We start from the raw sequence: 19,739 nt of genomic DNA on the forward strand, positions 1-19,739 counted from the left end.
TTGTAAGATAATGAAGATAAGCGGTGACAGAAATTAAGTGGCTTTATTCGTTCTTGTTATTGTTTATATTTAAAACTTGGATTCAGCAAACTCTCTGATTAGTAGTGATGTTGCGATGATGATTAAGTAATTCAACCACATATGCAAGGCCTGACTGGATGCTTTGTTATCGACAGGGTTTCTGCAGGTTTGAACAAGTCAAATTTAAGACTTTTTAAGACCATTTTGAACAAAATTTAAGACCTACACAAAGTATGTAAAAGTAAGGAAAAAAAAAAATGTCCCAGAATTACTTAAAAAAATAACGCAATCTATTGCCTTTCACAGAGCAACTCAAACAATGAAGAATGGAGTGAATGAGCGTGTGTGTCAGGGTTATTATAGTTTTTAAATTTTCATTAGTTTTTATTTTAATTTAGTTTTTCATAGGGCTGTCAAAGTTAACGCGTTAATAACGCGTTAACGCAACATCCTCTTAACGCCGTTAATTTTTTTTTACGCGCGATTAACGCTCGGTATAAAAAAACAAAAAACAAAACGCGCATTGAAAGATTTACGGCCGTCAGTGGCACCTGTAGTCTTGATCCAGAGGGTGGCAGAAAGGGAATCAGAAGAAGAAGCAGCAGGGTTGGCGGTTCGGGAAAAACACGGTGGACTGAAAAGTGAGGAAATGGAGAAAGGACTTACCGTAAAATACCAAATAATAGCCGGGGGGTTTAGTTGTTTCAATCACTTAACAGACCAAAAGGCAATTTGGGACAGGCGTTTAATTCCTTCCTCACAATAATCCTGGATGAAAACATTACAAACTTCTCCAGCTTCTCGGTGAATTCTCTGGCATCCTCCTATAAGTGAAGTTGTTGCGGCGGAGGAAACGATTCAGCCAACCAGCACTCGCTGCAAACTCCTCATCTCTGCTGTCACTAACGGTGGCGGACATTTGTTTCTCCATCGTCCTGATCATTCTGCGGGACACTCTCCCGTGTTGTGCCCGTTTGCTGATAACTCATCCCCGCATGTTTATCTCAGGCTCCTCGCTAGCCTTCTTCCTCCCTCCAGCAGGCAGCCTGGTCCTGTTGATGTCCTCCTCGGACAGACGCTCAAGCTCCGTTTCTCTCACTCTCTTCTGGTCGACAGAGAAACATCTAGCGGCTGCTTCTCCCGAGTTTTCCTCTGCATATTTTAACAGAAAGTTTGAATTTCAAGTGGTACTTTTTATTGTTTTGCTGCACCGGAGCCATGGCGATCATCAGTGTGATACTGACTGACAGAAAGCAGCACACTGCGTGAAAAAGGCGAAGAAGAAAAACGTGCAGTGTCAGTGGACACCTCTTCTTCCTTAATTTTAAAAAAAATAAAAAATTAGACCCGACATTTATTTGGAACCGGCGGTTATTTACCAAAATATACACCTGCACCGGCGTTTAAAGGGACCCTGTGGATAATTGAAACCCGTATATTATTTGGTCATTTACGGTATGAACGGCAAACTACTTTTGAAACACTGCCAGATGGTTCGGTCGATAGGACAAAAGTTATCTGCATGTACTATCGACATGAAATGATTTACCATCGAAGTACATTGAGTCTCAAATATCACTTGCAAGCCAAACACAGGGCAGATGCAGAGAGCCCCCCCGCCAAAAATGTTCATAATGCAAGCATATTTGCCCTTTCTTATGTTGTTAAAAGTATTAAGAACATTAAAAAATACATCAAGGTACATTTAGAACAGAAAAAAATGTGCCAAAAAAATTGCGATTAATTTGCGATTAATCGCGAGTTAACTATGGACAAAATGCGATTAATCGCGATTAAAAAAATTAATCGTTTGACAGCCCTAGTTTTTCAGTTTGCTTTTTATTTCAGTTTAGCTTTAATTAGCTTAACAAGTGATTATGAGTTTTAGTTTAGTTTTTATCTAGGAATTTAATTTAATTTAGCTAACTATAACATCCACAAAAAAGGCGACAATGGAAGCAGTAAATGAACATACATATTTAAGACCTAATTACATGCCATTTAAGACCTATATGCAAAATATGGACGTATTAAAGACTTTTTAAGGCCTAAAATTGAGAATGTCAAATCTCTGCATCTATAGAATCCAGTTAAAAACTCCCCTCTTCCTTACAGCGAGCTAGTGAAGATTTAGGCACAGGTGTATTGTGAGACTGTTCAACCTTGTGAGTAGTCATGCGACAGCATTCTGGATGAACTTCAGATGATCAAGAACGGACATAATGAGAGAAGAAAAAAGGATGTTGCATTTACAATGCTAGATGAGATAAATGTATGTATAAGCATCTATAGTTTGGCAGGTGAAAAAGTTAAAACAATATGACATTAAACTACCAGCTTCAGTCATGTTGATGGTACAGTGTCTTGTAACAGGGTGAATGGTGTCTCTGTCTCTTGTTTCAGCTCTGTGTAACTTCAGTGACGATCACAGCGTTACATACATGTTTACTTCAACATACACATTTTCAACAAATAACAGCCCAGCCCTAACAACACACATGAGCGCCGATCGGGTCAGAAACTCACAAGTGGTCCTAATAACTCTGTGGGGACACTTCATCAAGGAACTGAAACACCTCCAATTGCCTACGATACAGCACTTAGTCATCCAGGTCATGGTAATTCTGACAACTTTCATCAACAACACATAACACTGTTATGATGTCATGAGTTTTCTTTGTAGTCAGCACCTACATTACATCTGGCATACTGTTAAATACCTGGGATTTGTTTTTATTCTCTTGTACATATGTGCCAAATTGCATACAATTCCAATTTCTACATAATCTCGCTTTAACTAATATTTTTTAGCAGGATCTGGTCACTTGCTCAGAAGGGGTGTTAAACGATGAGAATTGATCAAATAAAACCCTTTTTGAAAATGAGCTTGCCCGAAAACAAAACTACGGTAAATCTTAAAAGTGCCTCTTTCGTCATAATTATGCTTTTACACGAAGGTTTGACTCATATACATTCACAAAACAAGCCTAGGTTGCATTTTGGCGAGAGTTTTGCTTTAAGTTTCACTTCATGTTCGGTCTTGTGCCCCAGTTTAAAACATACAGTAATGACAGTAGTGACCTTTCTGTTATTTTAATCTGGACAAACATCATTAGTAGGTCCAGCATGGTGGCAGCATAACAACATTGCAGCTTTACCTTTCAGCAAACTGATCAGCGGTGGGTTCTCAACATGTCACACATATGGACCATGGAGTGACACAAGTATGACAGGACATCTCAGCATCATAAAAAAGTAGATGTAATGAGTAAAAACCCCACACACAGAGGAGCAATGGAAAGCATTCTTACAGGATGTGTAAAACTCACACAAACTTGAAATAATGTCAGTGTCAGAAGTCAAATTGTTGGAAAGCGAATAGCGTCTCTCTCAGTGTGAAACCATGACTAGATTAAGGCTGCACTCACACTTGGCCCAGTTGCTCCGTACCGTGCCAAAGCACAACTGTCCCCCTCCCCAGTCCCCCATTGGCCTGCACTCACATTGCTCCAGCCGGAAGTGGGCCGGGGCAAGGTTACTTCATACGTCATCACATAGTAGTGTGGTCAAGGCACAACAGAGAACATTCTATAACTTCACTGACTTTGTGGCTTATTTTGTGTAGTTTTGGTCACAGACCACCCTCCACATTGCTCCATTTCTTGATCATGCAGGTTGGTATATAATTGCATGATTAGACTCCGTGTTCACGTTGTGCACCCCTGCTTGTGCTTGTACATGAGCAACCATACCATGCCTAAACACACTTCTTCCAATTGTGCCAGGACCAAAGAAGTGTACCGTACGTGAGCACAGTGCAGAGCGCTCACACTACTCAAACAGATTGGACATGGAAGTCAAACATGCATGGGCACGGTTCCGATTGCCTAATGTTATCGGCCCCAAGTCAGCAGTGCTTGGAAAGGCACCACACCATCAGAAGACCAATACAACAAGCTAAGTTGCAACTTGCAGAAGATGGCAGGGGTCGACAATATAAATGGCCCGGTGGCCCGGATGTACTATTAAAACTGTCAGGGCCACCAGAACGCTCCAAGCACTGGCCCGGTGGGGCCAGTGAAAAATAGTGCCTTGATAAAAGATAACAAGTAAAAAATGTAATATATCTAATTTCACGTTAATTCCCTGTGGTTTGAAATGATTTCTGTGAAATCGTCTCGGTAGCTAATTACCGCTAATAGTGTTACGAGATCCCGACCTGATCAAAGACAGAGACATCTACTTTCTGTGCGCAGCGAGCGCTGTGCCCTGGGACGTCAGCACACCACCTGCAAGCAACTGCAGTGTGCACAGCTCGCTCGCTCCTGCGGAACGCGTGCCGCTCACTCACTGCTGCTGATTGAAGGTTGTCACTAGAACCGATAAGAACCTTTTTTTCGGTACCGTGAAACTTTGCCCTCAGCACGCGTCTTGTCGAGTCCTGTTGGGACCGATGCGGACGTTACACGCGGGCCAGAGCACGCGCTGGGTCTCGGTGCGGCTACAGTCAAGCTCGCAGTCCGTTTATGTGAATGTGGCCGATCCTCGAGCCGCTCCAGCTGCTCGGTGTGCGCCACAGCGGTGGTGCGCGTTTAGACCATAATGCATCCATGGTTTGGAGCAGAGAAAAAACAAACGTGTGTAAACACAAAATAGAGCTGAACAATTAAACAATGACTTAGATTTGCATCAGTCTGTGGAATCAGCCTAAAAGTGAATGAATGAGAACAACAGTTCTATCATTGAACTACTGGAAGATAAAAGTAATGACTACATGACTTTCCGTTTGTGTTGAGGCATATTTACCATTTTAACTCTGTTTTTACTTCATTGTTAAAGCACAGTGGAGCTTAAATACAAGTTTGATGTGAAACAGTTATTTATTTATTTATTAAATAAAGTAGCCTAATGATTTTTTTTTTTTCTTAAATCGTGGCATCGAATAAGTATCGAGAATCATGGAAATTTACTGGTATTGGTATCGTAGAAAGTTCCAGCCTTGATGGCTAGACTGCAGAAATTGGATGGGATATGTTGACATTGTCTTGGGCCAGTGGTTAGAATGGTGGGGCCAGTGATCTTCAAAAGCCACTGGCCCAGAGGGCCATTGCACTGTAAAGTGAAATTAAAATGACAATAAAAGAAAGTCTAAGTCTAAGTTCACAGAGAGATAGCATAGCAACTTTGCTAAACAAACAACTTCAATCTGCAAAGGTAATGTCAAAAGAAGGCTGTCTTGAAGTGTGTTTAGCACCACTCCATTCTTCAGAGACATGCTCCACCCTCTGGTTGGATCATAGTGGAGAAGGTTTCAGACTGCAGCAGGATAAATATACCTCAAAGCTTTGACACAACTACATAAGTCCAAAGAGTCCTGACTGTCCTGGACTGTCCTTCACAGTCACCTGACCTCAACCACAGTCAACATTTTTGAGGGACACTGTCATCAGCTGGGATAACATGAGTCAGCAGGTTTTACACTGACTTGTGGAGCCCATGCAGCTTGAGTGCATGCTATCATTAAAGAAAAAAGGGGACAAACCTAACATTAAGATATTCTGACATAGGTGGCTGTGGCTCAGAGGTAGAGCCAGCATCTTGTAATCAGAAGGTCGCTGGTTCAATTCGCCTGGTCTTCATGTCAAAGTGTCCTTGTACAAGATACTGAACCTCAAACTGCTCCTGATGTGCTGGTCAGCACCTTGCATGGCAGCCACTGCCATCAGTGTATTTTGTTTTTCTGTATTTTTGAATCAATAGAATGGCTCCACAGTCACTTTATTCTGCATATGCAAGGTTTGTACTCCTTGTTTTTACTGTGCAAATTGGTCACTATCAGCTAAATAACATTATGCTGATGCACGTCCATGCTACCCTCAAACTTCTTGTCAGTAAATGTCTGCATTGCAGTGCTGGCCCACCTCATAGTGTGAATGCACTCTGGCTCCTTAGTGAAGGCATAAGCATAACCGCTGGACGTTGTGCCAAAGTCAATGGCAACAACCACATCAAAGGATAGCCCGGACGGTACCTGGTCTGTATCATTCTGCTGTAGAAAGAGAACATACAGTTTGACAGGGTTAGGACATGTTATGGTACTGTATATAATGAGGCAGGCTTATAGTCTCCAACAAGAGAGTTACACACACAAGCAATTTAAACTATCATCAACAGCAACACAACATCAATCGCAGAAGAAGAACAATGGATCCACATATTGGTAACAGTAGTGGTCATTTTGTAAACTAGCATCACTACTTAACACAGACATGTTGATACATAGCAGCACTGAACAGCTAGTACTAATTCCTGCATACCTGGCACTAGATTATCATTATCTATCATCATTCACTGGTATGATAATGAACCATTTCCTTTAAAAAAAACACATTCCAAATGATTTTGTTAAATACAGAGCTGGATAGAGAGATCCTACTCCATCTGCCCACTATCGTCCTCTAACATGATATACAGAAGATACATGACAGTGAAATGACATTTTATAAGATTTTACATTTACAGTACATACTATACACAAGAACAGCCTACAGGTAAAGAGCACATGAGGAGTCCATGTCAATTAGAGAATGGAGTCACCTGAGTGTGTGAAGGAGACAGAGGGGTGATTCCAGGGTCACCCATGCTCTTTGCTGGAGAAGGATTAGCCATTGCATCTGTAGACAAAGACGGAGAAAGATATTAATGTCACAGTTCCACACTGCACCTGTTTTTTGATTGAACAATCATTTATCATTCTTATCTATTTACATGCTTACACATGTAGCCCAAATGTATTTATTTCTTTTTTTCTGAAAACCGTCTAAAGGAAGATAGTTGTTGCATTATATTTTGAGGTTTATAAAAACACCATGAGATGAGAAAGCAAAAAGGTGAAACGTTATGGTGTGTTGTTTACTTTTTGTTTAAATCAGTATTATTTTGGATGATGCCCTGAGCTTAGTTCAGGTTCCTACCTGCTGTTAGTTTCAGTTCTACTTTTGGTTCACAATTATCAATGTACACTACAATCTGTCATTATTCTCTTGATGTTCTGATGAATAATTTGGCCTATGTAATGTCAGTAAAATGTGTTTTAAAAAAATGCATGTTATAACATCCAACAGACCGGGGGGCAACTTCAGATTCCTTCTGTGATCCATTAATTGATCAATCCAAAACCCTGATCAACATCAACATCTTTATTTCTTACAACAGAATGTAAGGCTTTAGCAGCTCCAGACTACTTGCACCAAGTTACAAATACTCTTCATACAAATGTAAATGAATCAGGTCAGAATAGGTTGGCACCAAGGGGTATTGGTCAGGTGGCTAAAAATCCTTTTGGTTTGATCATTGTAGCTGGCAAGAGGGTGTTATTAATAATCAGTCATAGGAACCAAGGCAGCTCAAAAAACCCCTGGAGGCTCGGCCAGGCTGCTGACACCTGTCCCTAGCAAGTCTTAGGTTGTAAATGGAAGAGAAGTTGATCAAAAAAAGTCCTTTTGTGGTTCAGCGATGCAGACTGACAACATCTACTCCATTCAAACAGCGGAAACTGTCTGTTGCACCTGGCTTTGACATTTCAATAGAATTGGAGATTGTCACCCCATTTGCTTCCATCATTTTGATTAGTGTGGCTTAATAGCCTTCACAGAAAGTGTTCTTTGAATGCACACAATAATAATACTCCCTCAACGTGTCTGGCAGAATAGTCTCGCGACGGGACATCGTGTTATCCATCCTATTTTTCCGCCTCGCTCACCCTTTTCTCTTGTCCACCCCTACGGAGTAGATGAGTGGTCTGAAGACCCATAATACACTTTGCCAGGCAATTATGGTGCAGAATTGCAGACCACCTGTGGCTAGACTCCATCTAGGCTCACTCCAGCCTGTCTTTCTGCAGCCCCAGCAGCCCACTTCCAAAATCACCTTTACAACCTTGAGTTTTTATTTCCCACAAAGGCAATAAAAAATCAAATCACAATTAGAGAAACTAAGTGATTGCTCTTGTAGTAATATGTCAAGTAATGCATTAGTGAGGTTTGGCTCAGCCATTCATTTTTATAGTGCTAACTCAGTTTTTTTTTTTTTACCTCCATATAAGATATTTCATTAGAGTTTCTAAACAGGCAACTGTTTTTCACAACTTGAATTCTTTCAATCCTACTTTACATTCAAGACACAAAATAACAAGCAATGAATGAATAACAATGAGTATTTCAAATGCAATATTTTAAATATTATTAGTTATCTTTATTTTAAAGATATATAAACCGCTGCAACCAAAACGGACTAAAGATAACTGAATAATGAAGGATCTCCAAATTCTTCAGGAAAATCCTAAAATCATCAGCAGAAGATTTGCTCTTTGGTGCAGTTGGGTGTCCCAACAGGACAACGATTCTAGACACATGTCAAAAGTGGTAAAGGACTGGCTGATCAGGTTAGAATTGAGGTTTTGGAATCTGGAGGCTTCACAAAGTCCTGACTTGAACCCTGTAGAGCGTATGTGTCAAACTCGAGGCCTGCAGGCCACATCCAGCCAGTGAATGAATTATCTTTGGCCCGTATGATAATATCTAATGACTATTAAAGCTGGCCCACCGGTATATTGCACACACCACCATAATACTCTTAAGTCCCACAATGCATTGCCGTGCGTTGGCACATCAATCACAGGCTCACGGGAATGTGCCTCACTTGTTCATCAGCAGCCCTATGGAGCAACTCACCTGTGTCAACTTTCAACTAGCCCTCTCCCCCAAAAAATGGCTAAACGAAAGGTGGACTTTGAGAACGGGTTTTCAAGGCAGGTTACAGGCAGAGTATATGTTTGCGGATGTAAAGGGCAAAGCTGTGTGTCTTATGTGCAGAGACAGTGTGGCTGTAATGAAAGAAAACAAAAATACAAGCATCTGGACATTAAAGTCTGTGTAAAGCAAATTCAGTCATTTTCTTCTAAACACATTAAATGTATTTCCTTAAAACATGTAAAAAGCCATTCAACCATTTAGAATTTAGTTTTGGAGCTAGGCTCACAAACTGTGTTTCAAAATTTCTGTGTTCAGCATTTAATGGGCGGGTCAGAAATCATGGTTACGTAACGCGTAAGTGGTATAAATACATTCAGCGCATTATCTTCGGTGGTTTTTCCGCTCGCTCTCGAGTCTTGGAAAGCATCTCTTAGAATAGTTAGCAGCTAGCTAACCAGTCAACCAGTCAGCTAAACATTCATGTCTCCTCCACATCGCTCGTGCATCTTCCCTGGATGCCACAGTGTGCAGGGTAACGGCGCCGTTAGCTTATTTAAGTTTCCTAAGGACAACAACGTAAGGAAACGGTGGATCGATTTTGTCAAGAGGAGCTACTGTGGAGAGTTAAAAATCACCACCATCACCCGTCTCTGCAGTGTCCACTTTACCCCCGATAGTTACAGCAACTGTCACCTGGTAAAGTCTTGATATCGGAAGAGTCCGCTGACGCTGGTCAGTGGGGCCGAACCGACCCTCTCCCTCCTCGGCTTACATCCTCCCGTCCCGCCGACAACGCATGCTCTCATCTCCGCCGCCGGCATTATGTGCCCACCTGCTACCGTCCCGCCGACAACAGGTCTCTCATCCGGCATTACGTGCCCGCCAGAGAGTGTAAGTAGAGTTTAGATTCTCTGCCCGACCCTGACCCGGCCCGGACCGGTCAGGCCGATATTTCCCGTCGAAATCCTCGGGCTGGGTCGTGCCGGCCCTTGATCAAGCATTTGTGTGTGTGTGTGGTTTTTTTTTTATAACTCAAAATAATGACTATATTTCCAGCTACAAAAGGCACATCTCTCTCCTCCCTCCATGTTGTTTGTGCCGCTGCATGGTTTTACACGTGAGTGAGTATCCTCGTGCTGAATACGTGACTTCTCGCACACGTGACGTCACTCCCTGAGACGCAAGAAGAAAGCAAAAATATAAATTTTTACTAAGGAAAATGACAAAAATAATAGTAACGCACAGTGATTTGAATAAGTAACCTAAATCTGATTAGTGGTTTGGAAATATTGCCACGTTAGATTACTCCTCACTGAAAAAAGTGGTCAGATTAGAGTAACGCGTTACTGGCATCACTGATTGTTTAGTTTAAGTGCAACATGGAGCTTGAGAACGTCCATTATAACAGCCCACATATTAAAAAAATGTTGGGTTTAAATCGAGCTCGGGCTCATAATTGCAGTTAATGTGGGCCGGGCTCGGACACGACGTGCACAGGCTCGGCTCGGCTCGGGTCAGGCTTGATTTTTTTTGGGCCAGATCTAGTCAAGTCAAATTTATTTATATAGCACATTTCATACGGCAAGCGTAACCTCAATGTGCTTCAAGAAATTAAAACAAAGATACATTGTAGAACATAAAATAGCATATAGGATAAAAAAATAAAAAAATAAAAAAATAAAATAGAATAAAAACATTTAGGACATTATAATATCACACAAGAATGTATTTTTATCATCATTTAAAAAGGGAGATGATAATAAAAAATTCTTAAAACAAACGAGACAGAATTAAAATACACTCTTTAAACTTAACTAAAAGCTTGCGAAAAAAGATATGTTTTTAGTTTACTTTTAAAAGAAGACACTGTTGTAGCAAACCGTATTTCATGTGGAAGAGAATTCCAGAGAGTGGGACCATAGTGGCTGAAAGCGCCATGAGCTGATTCGGAGTTGATTCTGGGTGTAGTGAGGAGCTCTTTATCTGATGATCTGAGGGATCTCCCTGGTGTGTATTTGGTGAGCATGTCAGCAACGTAAGAGGGAGCCAAGCCATTACAACATTTAAAAACAATAAGAAGTATTTTAAAATCAATTCTTTGTTTTACTGGGAGCCACTAAAGAGATGATAAAATAGGAGTGATGCGCTCAAACCTTTTGGTTTTCATTAGTACTCTGGCTGCAGCATTTTGAATACGCTGGAGTTTATGTAAATTCTGCTTTTTCAATCCAGCAATAAGAGCATTGCAGTAGTCCAGTCTACTGGAAATAAAGGCATGAACCAGCATTTCAGAGTCTGACTGAGACAGGAAACATCTAACTTTTGATATGTTTCTAAGATGATAAAAAGCAGTCTTAGAAATATTAGAGATATGCCTTTGGAAGGTGAGATCAGCATCTAAAATCACACCCAAGTTATTGACATGCTCACATGGTTTTACAGACAGGGGAGTTAACATATGAAATGCCAACCTCATCAGATTCATAATTACCAATGGACACAGAGAAAGATCTTCCAGTAAGATATGAAGAAAACCAGTGAAGAACTGTGCCTTTAAGGCCCAGACAGTGTTCAAGGCGCTGAAGAAGAATTTCATGATCGACAGTATCAAATGCTGCACTGAGGTCAAGAAGAACTAGAATAGAAACTTCATGATTGTCTGTACTAATTTTAAGATCATTAACAACTCTGATCAGGGCAGTTTCGGTACTGTGGTTAACTCTAAAACCGGACTGGTAAACATCAAACAAATTGTGGTTTGACAGATACCTATATAATTGTTGGTGAACAAATTTTTCAAGAATTTTCCCCAGAAATGGAAGGTTTGATATTGGTCTGTAATTTTTGAATACAAGTGGATCAAGATTACCCTTTTTTAACAGTGGTTTTACAATAGAAAGTTTGAGACATGAGGGGAAGATTCCAGAATGTAGGGAGGTGTTTACAATCTCAAGGACATCCTCTATTAAACAGCTAAAAACATTTTTGAGCAATTTTGTAGGCATTAGATCAAGAGAGCATGTTGCAGAGCTGAGCTGCTGCACCACATCTTGAAGCTCATTAGACTGAATCAGTGTGAAGCTGGAAAGAGTGCTGGTAATGCTGTGTTGGGTGGAAAGAAAGTGGTCACACCCATCAGTAGGGGAAACCACAATTTTATTTCTAATATTGAAAATTTTATAGTTAAAGTATGTGGCAAATTCATTACATTTCACTGAAGAGTGGAACTCAGCAGGAATTGATCTAAGCGGATTAACCAGTTTGTCGATAGTGCTAAACAGCACTTTGGAGTTATTTAAGTTTTCAGTAATAACTTGAGAGAAATAATGTTGTCTAGCTATTTTAATTTCTTTATTATACTTACTAAGCAGGTCCTTATAGATACCATAATCAACCTGCAATTTGGTCTTACGCCATTTGCGTTCAGATTTGCAGCAGGTTCTTTTTAGCGCCCTCACTCTTTCCATATTCCTCCAAGGTGCTTTTATTTTACCAGAAATTAGTTTAGTTTTCATAGGTGCAACATCATCCATAATCCGTGTCACTGAATTTTTAAAATTATTGACCAAATTGTCACACAAGGATAGAGAGGACAAATTAAAACCAGACTGTGAACTACTACCCCTAACAGAGTTTGTATATCTAGCAATGAACCTGTCAGATGTCTCTGCACAACTGGCCCGTCTTTTGACTAGCTTTAAACCAGGTACATATTCGGTCAACAGAGCAACAAAAGATCTAATACAAATAGATCTAAGCTCTAAGTGTAAGTGTGTGCTTATGTGTGTTATGAATATTGTACATTTGGGCAATTAAATGCATTTTGCTGAAGGTGCAAATCCTGAAAGTGATTTTATATCGTGCATCCTGTCATGCCCATGTAATGTTAGAAAATGTTATTGCATTTAATCATGACATGATTTGGCCTCATTCCCTGAGCGGAGTCCATCTGACAGCACAATGATAATCCACTGGTAATATTTTATGTGCACCAATATAGCTATGACAAGGAATTATATGTAGACTGGGCTTTTACGTCTGTGTGTAATGTAAAACATGGACTGTGAGGAACGAGGCTGAGCACTATCAGTGTCTGACTCAGAGTCAGTTTCTGGCTCTGATGGCTCAAACAGGTCGGGCTGGGTCCGTCGGATGATGCTGCTAGCTTCCATTGTTACTGTAGGTTACGTCCTTGTACAGTACACGGAGGAGGCTGCCCTCCCATGCGTTGGCGGGGTTCCAGCGCCTCTGACTGACACGCCCCTAGTGTTTTACAGCAGAGAGAAGTGCTTCTTTTTCCATGATTTTGAGACCTAATTGTATATACTTGGCAATTTTTTTAATCTTTAAAATTTGGCTTAGTGGTCAATGACATATGTTTCTGTGGTGTGACAAACTCATAACACAAATTTATTTCTGATTTACAGGGACTTTAAACAAAGGCTCCAGAAGGTAGAAGAGTTAAAAAGAAGTCCGTGGTCACAGCAGTTTACAAAAGCCAAATCTCCAAGCGAGGCTGCTGTTCAGGCCAGTTTTATTGTGGCAGCAGAGGTTGCAAAATCAGCCCGGCACTTTACCGAGGGAGAATTTGTCAAAAACTGCATGAGTTTGCAACACTGTGTGCCCAGAAGAAAAGCAAGCATTTTTAAATGTGAGCTTGAGCCGATACACCTTTGTTGTTGACCGTGTATGTCAGCTTGCCAACAACAGCTTGTGGGAAAGTGAAAAGATTTCATTGCATATTACCTCGCTGTGAATGACAGCACCAATACTTTTCAATTGTCATCCATGGAGTGGACTCAAGCCTGTACATAACAGAAGAATTGTTGGGATTACAATCAATGCATGGCACAACTACGGGGAAAGATCTCTTTGAAGAGGTATCCAGATGTATAAATGAATTGGGTTTGCCTTGGGATAAACTTGTTGGACTAACAACTGACAGAGCGCCTGTGATATGCGGTCATAGGAGTGGCTTGGTGGGATGGGTCAGGGAGAAGATGAAGGGGGAAAACGTGACAGGTGAGCTGACAGCTTTTCACTGTATCATTCAATGGGAATCATTGTGTGGAAAAACCTTGAAAATGGAGCATGTGATGCACACCATAACATAAGGAGACAATTTCATCAGAGCCAAAGGTTTAAATCACCACCAGTTCAAGTCTTTTCTGGAGGAGTTAAATTCAGAATATGGTGACTTGCCCTACCACAAAGAGGAGCGATGGCTAAGCCAGGGAAAGGTGCTGAAAAGATGTTTCGAGTTCTGTGACAAGATATGTGAGTTCATGGAAAATCAGCAAAGGGAAAGACACAACACAGCTCCGAGATAAAAAAAAAAAAATGCTGTGTTAAGTGGCATTTCTGTGTGACATCACGAGCCTGCTTCATACACTCAACCTGCAGCTTCAGGGGCGGGGCAGTGTCATCACTGACATGTACGCTACAGGGTGGGCTTTTAAAACCAAGCTGTGCCCGTGGTAGACGCAGATGCTGCAAGAAAACTTGAGCTGTTTTCCGTGCCGCCAAACTATGAAAGAGCAGGTCTCTACCACTGTTTTCCCAGTGTCACACGTCGATTTGCTGATTTTGAAGCCCAAAAAAAGCAGGTTTGAACTGCTCTGTGATCAATTTGGAGCTGACATGGAAAGCACACCATCAAACCTCCAAATGGAGCTGATTGAGCTCCAGTGTAGTGACACAGGCAAAATGAGTCTGTGGGCGCTGCAGAGTTTCCACGTTTCATCCCCGTCACAATGCCCTAGCTGATCACCCAAGCTGCTCAAACACTCTCTATGTTTGGCAGCACATACCTGTGTGAACTGGGGCTGCACGATATTGGAAAAAAAATAACATTGCGATTTTTTTAACCCTGCGATATATATTGCGATATGAAAAATACAGGAATTTTCATCAGATGACCTGAATAGCACTTTATGTTATGCTGCATTTCAAAATGATAAGCATTTACATTTCATATGAGCTCATTCATGCGTGCTTGCGCCGTCCCAGAACTTCCATTCCCCATGCTGGCTTACTTTTATTTTTAAAAATTACGTCCGTCTAATTTTACCTCGGGTGCGGGTCGGGCGTCAGTAGAAATTTATAGCGGGTCGGTGCGGAATGTAATTTGTGCTACTGTCGGAAAAACGGGTCGGATGCAGTTTTAAGTATGGCGAGTACAGGCGGGTGTGGGTTTGCAAAATAAGACCTGTGCAGGACTCTGTTGTGTGGTACCGACATAAATGGTCAAACATATTAGTTGTGTTACCTCTCGTTGTGGCAACAGATGTAAGACACCGTCAACACAGAACACGTGTTTGGTCAATATCATCCTTCTTGTAGCCGAAATAATTCCAGATAACTGAAGCTGCTTTTCTTTGTGGCAGCAAGTCTTAATTTTTGGCAATTTTCTCTTGTCTGTTGCTCATTTTTCAATGTTGTTACCAGCTACTCACATGTGCAGGGGCATGGTCTGCTTGACTAAGAACTAATGTGAATGGTGGATTGCTGCGCATGCAGACTCTGCATGCCCAGTGTGTGTCAGGCACCCTTGAAATTAGATGAGTTCATTTGCGTCCTACATCGCAGGCTCTGCAATGTGACTACTGCACACACGTACATCGCGATGACGATGCTCAAACGATATATCATGCAGCTCTAGTGTGAACCTCTGTTCTCTTTGATGAAGACTAACAATCAGTCATCTTACTGATGAACACATTCACTCAATCCTAAGGATTTCCGCAGCTCAGAATCTGACCCCAAACATTGATTGTATTCAAGATGAGACACCAAGTATTTGGCTCAGACTAGTAAGCACCACAGAACGGCAAACTGAGTTTTAACTCATTTTCAGTTTTTAATGCAAATTAATTTTTGCACTTTTTGGCTTGCTACTACTGGATATTTGATTTTGTCTTTGAGGGAAATTATTTTTTGGGCTGTTGTTTGCCTGTACAAAAATGGTTTCACTTGAATTTCCTCTGAAAAAACTGCAAGTAGAGCCATAAAAATACATGCAACTGATTTTATTTATTCTTTATTTTTATTTAATTTATTTAATGATTAATGTTGTTTTATGGGCAATAACGTAAAGGTTTTGTTAGTTCCAGGTTCAATATGTTCAATAAGGTCATTTCAATAAGTTTTAAATAAACATTGAACCAGTCCGGCCCTCGACTTGTACTGTTTGTTTTAATTTTGGCCCCCTGTGTATTTGAGTTTGACACCCCTGCCGTAGAGAATATGTGGACATGTGCACTCTCCTTGCTCATCCCGTCAGACACCTCCTCTGCACGCAAAACAGTGACAGAACACCGAAAATGAAAACTCCTGGTCCAAGTGCTGGTCATCTCCCGCCTGGACTACTGTAACTCACTCTTGGCTGGAGTTGCCTCTGCAACTAAACTTTTGCAGCATATCCAGAATGCTGCAGCATGCCTTGTTTACAATCTACACAAATTCTCCCATGTGACCATACTCCTCCATTACCTCCACTGGCTTCCTGTTGTGGCCGGCATCCGTTTCAAAACGATGATCCTGGCCTTCAAGGCTGTCAACGGAACTGCACCCTTGTACCTCCAAACACTGGTCAAACCACATGCCAAGTGTAAAGCTGCACGATATATCGTTTGAGCATCATCATCGCGATGTACGTGTGCGCAATAGTCACATCACAGGGCCTGCGATGTAGAAGGCAAATGAACTCAACCAGTTTCAAGGATATCTGATACACAATGTGCATGCATACTCTGAGTGTGAGTGAGTAGTGGTAACAACATTGAAAAATGAGGAACGAACAAGAGAAAATCGCTGAAAACGAAGACTTGGTGAAAAGCAACATGAGTTATCTGGAATTATTTCGGCAACAAGATGGATGATATTGACCAAAAAAGTGTTCTGTGTCAACAGTGCCTTGCATCTGTTGCCACAACGAGAGGTAACACAACTAATTTGTTTGACCATTTACGTTGTACCACAAAGCTTAGTACGACAAAAACAGGTACGATCAGCGCAGGTCATTGTCCACAAGATAGCAGCAGTGCAGCATAACATATAGTGCTATTCATGTAATCTGATGAAAATTCCTGTATTTTTTCATATCGCAATATATTAGCAGGGTTAAAAAAAATCGCAATGTCAGTTTTTTCCAACATCGTGCAGCCCTACCCCAGTGTGAGCACTTCACTCCACTAGATCAGCTGGCTGTCTGGTACCCCAATCGCTCAGAGCAAACAAAGCCTGCTCAGCAAAGTCATGACTCTGTTCTGACGCCTTAGTGGTGGAACGAACTCCCGACCAATGTCAGGACAGCAAAATTACTCAAGCCTCATAGCATGAGCACCCCCCGATCAGTCTTTCAGTGACAGTGATTTAAGGACTTATTCATACCACTCCTTAAAGGGATAGTTTGGGTTTTTTGAAGTGGGGTCATATAAAGTACATATCTATAGTCGGTCTTTTCCCTACCGTAATTGACGATCAGCGCAATCTCAGTTTGGAGAAGTAGAGTGCCGCTCCAGCCCAGATGCTCAGCTTTGTACTGCAGTGAAGGGAGTCCAGATGCAAAGCGAATTTTAACCACCTAAAACAAGGCCCACCTAAAAAATCTATATAAGTTTAAGTGTATGTTATATAGAGAAAATTCACACCACTTTACATCGCCGTCAGACCGCCCTTACAATTGGCACTACATTTTCTCAACTGTACTGAACCTTTGTATCCCTACGCATTTGTGCAACTGGTCACTCGCAGATCACCTGTTAATGCATTACGCTAATGGATTTCTGTTTTGCTTTGTTACTTTGGGGACTTGTTTACCCCCAACTGTACAGTGCTGATGAAATAAGTTATGTCATTACTGTCTTTTTTGTTTGGATTATGATGGGACACATGTTAAGCTGGTTGTACCATATACTGTCTTGTTCATTTTTATTCAAAACACCTCCCTAGTTAGGTCTTCATCTAATCCTCAGGCATTATCCAAGTCAGATTTCTCCAGGATAATATTTTTTTATCAGGGGTATACTCATGCGAGTACCATAGCATTGTTATCTCGGACCACACCCCTGTATCTATTGATATACGTTTTCCTAGTTGTGTCCCACCCTCCAGATAATGGAGACTAACCTTCTCTTTGCTAGCCCAACATTCTTTTAAAGAATTCCTTCATGCACAGATCTCTTTGTTCTTTGATACTTATGATTCTGCAGAGACCTCTAGACACACTCTATGGGAAGCTTTCAAGGCATTTATGCATGGGCAAATAATATCATTCGTCTCAACCTTAAAGTCCGTGTAAAGCGGCCAAAAAATTGTGTTATGAGTTTGTCACACCAAAGAAACATGTATCATTGACCACTGAGCCAAATTTGAAAGATTTAAAAAAATGTTAAGTATATAAAATTAGGTCTCAAAATCATGGAAAAACAAGCACTTCTTTCTGCTGTGAAACGCTGGGGGTGTGTCAGTTAGAGGCGCTGGAACCACGCCCATGCGGCGGGGGGTACACGTCATGTTAATGACGTCGGTGTCTCCCCAGGTGTTCCCCAGGTGTTCCCCTTGTCTATCTAAACCCGCGGACAGTTTATAATCATATAGATGCTGTTATAACGTGTAGTGATTGAGATCCTGACCCACCAAACATCCTGGAAAGTGACGGAGTGAAGTTTTTCGCGCTAAATTACATAATTATACATAATCACCATCAGTAAACAGGATGCTGTCTGACTCTGTCACTCGCGGGGACGGAGGCTGTTTTCTGGGGGACAGTTTCCTGTAGTCTCGGTCAGGAGGGCTGGCGGTCGCAGTGATTTATTTTCGTCAAACACTCGGTGAGTTAAAGTCTTGTGACTAGCGTGACAGACGCTGTTTTGTGAGCAGAAATGTGAGGAAGAGTTGGGAGGACAGGGAGGGGACGGACAGGAGTTACAGTTACTACGTTACTTTTGTTCGGTCATGTAACGTTGCTTTGTGTGACATTTCTCTGTATTTAGTTGAGTGAAGGACCTGTGCAGTTATCAGACTGTCAGACCGACACGCCCTCGCTCCGCGCCTCCGGATTATCCGTTCACACTGGGACGGCTCACCAATAATGTGGCCCTGATACTACCGCCACATACCGCCGGTGGGACCCGCCGTCAGCCGGACGGAGTGGGTCGGCTGCAGCTGCGGTGGTGGCTGGGGTGGCCACATTATGCCTGTGGGACCCGCCGTCAGCGGGACGGAGAGTGTCAGCGGCGGTCAGCAGCGGCCACATCTCCTCGTCGGCGGGAGGAGAGGATGCAAGCCGGGGACGGAGTTGACCAGCGTCAACGGACTCCCTCGTTTCCTTACCTTGTCATCCGAAGGAAACTTAAATAAGATAACAGCGCCGTCACCCTGCACACTGTGGCATCCAGGAAAGATGCAGAGGATGTGGAGGAGACATGACTGGTTAGCTGACTGGTTGAGTGGTTAGCTAGCTGCAAACTATTGTAAGCAATGCTATCCGAGACTGGAGAGCGAGTGGGAGAACCGCTGAAGCCGACGCGCTGAACGTATTTATAGCACTCCCGCAGCAGGGCCGGGTTTATGCTTATCATATGGCCGCGTTACGTAACGCGGCCATGATTTGCATGATTTCTGACCCGCCCATTAAATCCTGAACACAGAAATGTTGAAAAACTGTTTGTGAGCCTAGCTCCAAAATTAAATTCTACATGGCCGAATGGCTTTTACATGTTTTAAGTAAACACATTTATGACCTGTTTGATGTGTTTAGAAGAAAATGGCTGATTTTGGTTTACACAGACTTTAAGGAAGGCAGAAAAGGCAGAGTCAGAGACAATCACTAAGGAGATACTTAGAGTTGACAATTTGTACACTTTAACCCCTACCCCTGCTCTTTTGAATGCCTTCAGCTTCAATCCAAATTTGATTTGCTATCCACAAGTAAAACACAGAAGTAGTTATTGCTGGCTAAAG

At 41.8% G+C, this 19,739-nt stretch overlaps 1 protein-coding gene across 5 annotated transcripts in view; it reads right to left on the bottom strand.

Annotated features, from left to right (window-relative positions):
• The window catches only part of hspa12a (heat shock protein 12A), a 158,966-nt gene that overhangs the window by 99,555 nt on the left and 39,672 nt on the right, over positions 1–19,739 (bottom strand). For 3 of the 5 annotated variants that reach the window (XM_030441044.1, XM_030441040.1, XM_030441042.1), the window contains exons 2-3: positions 6,619–6,695; positions 5,943–6,070 (exon numbers count right to left, since the gene is read on the bottom strand). In XM_030441044.1, the coding sequence (XP_030296904.1) occupies positions 5,943–6,070; positions 6,619–6,695 (205 nt within the window). The remainder of the gene's footprint in view (positions 1–5,942; positions 6,071–6,618; positions 6,696–19,739) is intronic. The other 2 variants (XM_030441041.1, XM_030441043.1) reach the window with 1 other exon arrangement.

This window comes from Sparus aurata, chromosome 15, assembly GCF_900880675.1.
Source record: "Sparus aurata chromosome 15, fSpaAur1.1, whole genome shotgun sequence".
Lineage (NCBI taxonomy): Eukaryota > Metazoa > Chordata > Actinopteri > Spariformes > Sparidae > Sparus > Sparus aurata.